This window comes from Egretta garzetta, unplaced genomic scaffold (genome assembly GCF_000687185.1).
Source record: "Egretta garzetta isolate BGI_Z169 unplaced genomic scaffold, ASM68718v1 scaffold205, whole genome shotgun sequence".
Lineage (NCBI taxonomy): Eukaryota > Metazoa > Chordata > Aves > Pelecaniformes > Ardeidae > Egretta > Egretta garzetta.
The window spans coordinates 127188-132961 of record NW_009259713.1 but is presented as its reverse complement, the minus strand read 5'-3'; the positions used below and the strand labels follow the sequence as shown (position 1 = coordinate 132961).

The 5774-nt window shown below is 41.1% G+C and overlaps 1 protein-coding gene across 2 annotated transcripts in view; it reads left to right on the top strand.

Annotated features, from left to right (window-relative positions):
- The window catches only part of GLRA2 (glycine receptor alpha 2), a 132234-nt gene extending 127757 nt beyond the window's left edge, over positions 1-4477 (top strand). For both annotated transcript variants that reach the window (XM_009639052.1, XM_009639051.2), the window contains exon 9: positions 4199-4477. In XM_009639052.1, the coding sequence (XP_009637347.1) occupies positions 4199-4477 (279 nt within the window). The remainder of the gene's footprint in view (positions 1-4198) is intronic.
- Positions 4478-5774: the final 1297 nt, after the last annotated feature.

Here is a 5774-nt window from a genome sequence, read left to right as displayed (position 1 = left end):
CAGTTGAATATGAGGAAAAACTTCTTTACTCTGAGGGTGATGGAGCACTGGAACAGGCTTCCCAGGGGGGTTGTGGAGTCTCCTTCTCTAGAGATATTCAAAGCCTGCCTGGATGAAGTCCTGTGTCACATGGTCTAGGAGAACCTGCTTGAGCAGGGGGGTTGGACTAGATGATCTCCCGAGGTCCCTTCCAACCCTTGTGATTCTGTGTGATTCTGTGTATGTTGACTATGACACCATAAGGTAATACACTAAACCTATGTTGCTGAAAACACGTCTGTAGAAAACATTTACCCAAATCTCAAGAAATGTAATTAGTTTTCAAAGGATAATTCTTCTAAGATACTCAGGAGTGTGAATATCTGAGAGAAAACCAGCAAAAGAACACTTTCATCTTGCTATTCATTTCTTTTCTGTTTCTTATCCTTGTTTGTGACCCTTTTCCCCATGTTTTTATCATGGACAGATTGAGTTCTGGCTATGTATTAGGCAACCCCTTTAGAAGGATAAAATTAATGACTTCAATGGCAGTGGATTCTGCCACTCCAGTCAATGTCCAGTGGCTTCCAGCTGTTCTTTGATTTTGGTTTTAATATCTGTAAAAACATAAATAGCCTGGGATTTAAGCAAGTGAGAACCTGCCTGCTTAAAATGAATGTAAATTTTACATGTAATCTGATTACAATAATGATAGAAATGGTTGCAAAGTCATTTGCACTATTTTACTGGTGACTAAGCTGATGAACAGCACAGACTGAAGACTGCATGTGGATGATTCTCCATGGTAGGGTGGGTCAGACAGTGTGAACTGAATATGACCTTGAGAATGAAGAGTGACTCTACAACCACATCAGAGGGTACCCTATGTAGGTTGCCCAATAGTTCACGAAGCCTCTAGGTTAAAGGAAGACATATCCACTATATTAAGGGGAGGCACCTGAGGTCAGTTCTTCATCTCACATATTGAAACATGACAAAAAAGGGTTCTCTTTGCCAAAGGATCTAAATTTGGTTTTCTTTCTGTGTGACTATTCCCCAAAATCCTTTATACATAACAGAATATTGGAAGATCATCTGAAATGCCAAACTGTAGATTTGCCATAAGATTATGGTGGTTTCAGGACAGTTTTTTTTTTTTTAACTACAACTGTACTGCTAAAGTAAATCACATCAGAGATTTTATTGTTCCTGAGGCCAATCATCACCACATAGCTCATGACCACAGTGTGCAGCATTAGGGCCCAGTGGAGCAGGTTCATCTCAGAGGAAGCTTGTTGGCATGGTCCATGCCCAGGTGAACTAATCCACAAGCAGCATGTACGATGAAGTTCCAGCACTTGGGTTGACTCCCAGCTCCCTTCAGCAGCAGAGAAGAAACCTTTCTGTCCCTGCTGTGTCATTTTGTGTGGAACTGGTTTAAGGGCTCAGGGGGCCAACAGACACACGCCCAACTGCAGTCCCATAGAACAACTATCCTCCTAGCACTGACATGTGGGTCATGATCTCTGCAGGGTTTCATTGTTTCATTGAGGGGTTTTACTGATGAAAATGACATGGTGGTTATGGAGCTGTGCCACCTCCAGGACTAGAGATGGGGCTGTAAGGACTGTGGCTTTGCTTGCTTCCCGCAGCACTTAGATGATTGCAACAGCTCCAGCTTAGGTGTATCTAGTGCTAAGTTTTTGTAAGAGTGTAATATCAAACATAGAAACAAGTGGCAGGGTAGAAACACAGTGCCACTCTCTTAATTAATTATTTAGTCTTCAAAAAAAAGTTTTTCTAATAATGTTTAAGAAAAAGCTACGTAATCACACAGTTTTTTGCATCCAGCAAACAGCTCCATGTTGGGAGAAGAGGTAACAAACCAACCCAGAGATTTCTCAGGGAGGAGATTCAAATCTGCTCAAGCGGGGAAGGAAACCAAGCATGTGCTCCTCATACACCAAGTGAATGCTGTGCTGCTTGTATCCAGGCTATATCAGCATCCTTCCCTCTGGGTTTTGTGAGAAAGAAGTGGCACAGCCAACTGTCTGTGGGGGAAAAAACAGGGCTCTAAATCCCATTGGGATGAGTGGTTCCTTACAGCTAAAAGTTGGGTGCTGAAAACCTGAAAGAATGAGATTTAAACACCCCTATCCCTAATCTCTGATGGCTTCCCACTCAAATTACAAAAATGTAAGCTCAGAAGCAGGGCTGTGACATTGAAGATTAATTGCTCAGCCCCATGCGACAAAGCTGTGACCCAGCAGGGCACAGTGGAAGTTGAGACTCTCCAAGTCCTGCGTTGAGCTCAGTACATTTTCTTTCCTCCCATAGATCCCTCACAAGTAACAGAAATTAAATTTTTAAAAAATGAATGAAGTACATATGGCAACACAGCTGCTGAAAATCTGTTACCTTTTTTAATCATCTCTCATGTCCTGGGCATGCATTTTATCCTTCAAACTCAGTAAAAGGGGAAGCACTGCAAGGAAGGCAGCTCTCTGTACTATTGGGGGACTTTGTGGTGTTACTGTCATGAAAGAGAAGCCTTGCCTCTTAGACTATCCAGAACTTAGGTCTCAGTGGGTCCATCTTTAAAATATTTTACATATTTATAATCACTAGGACAAGCAGAATTTCAGAGTTTTCACAGAGGGACTGAAAACTGTAAATAAATAAAAATGAAAAAGGAGAGGACCATGCTTCTTTTTCTAATGATGGTGAGCTTTTGAAATTAAAGGCTTATAAACTCTGGATAAGTGCTCAAACAGCCTTGCAATACCACAATTTTCCACCTGCTCATGGGTACACTGTAGAATAGTCCTCAGGCTGAACTGACAGGGGCTCCAAAATACTGTTTACTGCATGTCCTTCCATAAGCACTGGATGTCATAAGCAGTCAGAGTGACTATTTCTCATTTGGTAGCCTTGGATCACACTACTGGTTATTCACATTTGTGTGTCAGCTCCAAGGTAAGGAGAGCAAGTCTGGTGATATATTCAGCTCCAATGCTGGAGCTGGAAAGAAAGAAAAATGCAATTATTGAAAGAGGTTCTTCTGTGAAGGAGCGGTGATTTACATCCTGAATAGGTGTAAATTATCCTCCCTCCCCACCCCCAAGTTCAGCAAATGTACTCCCTATTCAATATTTGCTGCTGTGTTGGTTTTTTTCTTGCAGTCTCTAATTCTCTGTTAATATCAGCAGGCTGTGGTTTATTGAGAGATATGAGCGAGTATTCATTATGAGGGAGTGGGCTCCCCGTGAGCCCAAGAAGCAGTCATTTTAAGTCAACAATGAAGTGTTTGTTGGTCGAAGAGAAGGTCTTTTATGAGGGCAAGATGCTAGACCTACCATTCATCCCTGCTGGAATGAAAAAGAATAGAGCTGCTTGTTTGTTGGGTTTGAATTCTTCATGGAGGGCTGCCAGTAACTGTTAACTTGTGTGTTATTGTGCTATCAGACAGGAGAAACGGCAGTGAGAATTTACCAGTGCAGCCACAAACCTTTCATCACGCAGTTATCATGGTGATAAAGTTCAGTGGTAGTTACTCACCTCTCCAAAAGCAAATATTACCCACTCAGACAAGAGAGAGAATGGATTTCTGCAAGACGGTGCTATATAAGCTTGCGCTATTGCACCTAACTCCCTGTTACCGCTAAATCCAAGTTCCCGGTTCACTTTGAAGTACTGCTTGTCAGAGCGCTCCTGTGAGCAAGGAGGGACCATGATCTATCCTTGTTTCATAGATTGGAGACAGGGGGGCAAGGCTGAGGTTAGATCGAGCCGTGGATACACATTGCCATGAGCTTGGGCCCCTGGATCTCTGGGTCATTCAATTCAACCTTGCTGGAGCAGACTCCCTGCTACCGACATGACCATGTTTCCTCCCCACAGCAAGCCCAAGGAGAGCGATGAGAAACCTGTGGAGTCAAATCTTTTCCCTATGGGGTTTGGGATACAGCCTGCTGCTCAGGGCAACTGATTTAGTCACAGCTAGAGAAATTAAAGCTCTGATTCACAAACACTGGCAGTCACCTAATTTCCATGTGCTTTTATGTGAGTTTTAATTGCTTGCTTGTCTTTGAAACCTGGACTTTGTATCGTAGCTTAACCAGCTAATTTGCTTAGGTGCTTTGGAGGGGTGCATCTCAACTACTATGGCGTGCTCGATAGACAGATGATTGTGTCTCTTATTTGTCTTCCTTTCCCCCAGGAAGATGAAGTTGCTCGTGAGAGTCGATTCAATTTCAGTGGCTATGGCATGGGTCACTGTCTCCAAGTGAAAGACGGCACAGCAGTCAAGGCTACTCCACCCAACCCACCTCCGGCACCACCAAAGGATTCAGATTCCATCAAAAAGAAGTTTGTTGACCGTGCAAAAAGGATTGATACAATATCCCGCGCTGCATTCCCACTCGCCTTCCTCATTTTCAACATCTTTTACTGGATTACATACAAAATTATACGGCATGAGGACATTCACAAGAAATAGGCAACTCTGGTTTGCCAGGACTTCTTAGCCAAAGTGATCCACATGTAAATAAACAGTGAAATGTCTTTCTGTCATTTGGACTAAGGGTTTCTTCCCCCCCCAAGGACACTGAAGAAAAAAATGAACAAAGAGGAAAAGAAGTATATAAGGAAAAGTGATTGCATGAAAAAATATGCCGTGAGACCAGTCAATAAAGGTTCCCCCCATGTACTCTCAGTGTTGTTCTTCCAGATTCAGCATTGATCAGACATCTGTAAATGGGGCCAAATTTTACCCAACTTTATCACCAAGATATTATCTCAAAACAAAAGAGAATCAGAAAACAAACAATTCTCCTAAAACATCTACCAAGAGACTGTGGTGGCTACAGTACAGTGAGTTATAAGAGGACCAAACTTTTTCAGGATAATGTTGCCTTTCTATTTGAAACAAGTCTACTGAGCTACATTCCATGACCATGTCTGTAGTTAGTGGTTTCACCAAGGAGTCCTTTTGTGGGTTGTAAATTATTTCTACTGAAGGGGAGAGGAAAAAAAAAAAGAAAAAAAAAAAAGATTTATACTTTACTATCCTTGTGGGTGTGCATTTTAATATTATCTTGCTTTACTAGAATTGTAATTTTGGGGTTGAACTTGTGTGTTGTGTGATTTATTTGATAGTTGACACTCCAAAACCAGTGAAACTGCCCGGTTTATTTTTGTTGGAAGACAGTGCACTTACTTCATTTTATTTCTGCTGGTTTTACATGCAACTTGAGGTGCCAAACTGTATTTTACCTATTGTGCTACCCTGTACCACACTACTTAGTAAGAACTTGTTTCCTCAAAGGTGTAGCTCAGTTTAGCATTGACTTTCTATTACTGCTCTCATTGTAGCTGCAATCAATAGCTCTATAGGTAAACACAACTTGTTTACAGGCCTCTAATTTATATCTTTACTCAAAGTGGCTATCATTTTAAATATCATTAATTAACCTAAGAATTTTAAAACTGTACTGTGATTTTCAGAACCTGTTACCTTTTGGTGCCAGATCTGCATTATTCAAATCCTTGCTACATGTTTTAAAGTAGAAAATTAAAAAAAGAAAAAAAAAAGATGGTATTTTTGCTTACACAGAAGACGACAACCTGTAACATGATTCAAACATTAAAATTTTACACTTGCTGTAAAAGGGTTTATTAAAAAAAGGTATTTGTTCAATTTCAATAAAGCTAAATGTGATACTAACATTCCTTCACTCTTTTCTTCATTTGCAGCAGCAGGGCTGTTCATGCTTAGCACGCCAAATTTTGCTATC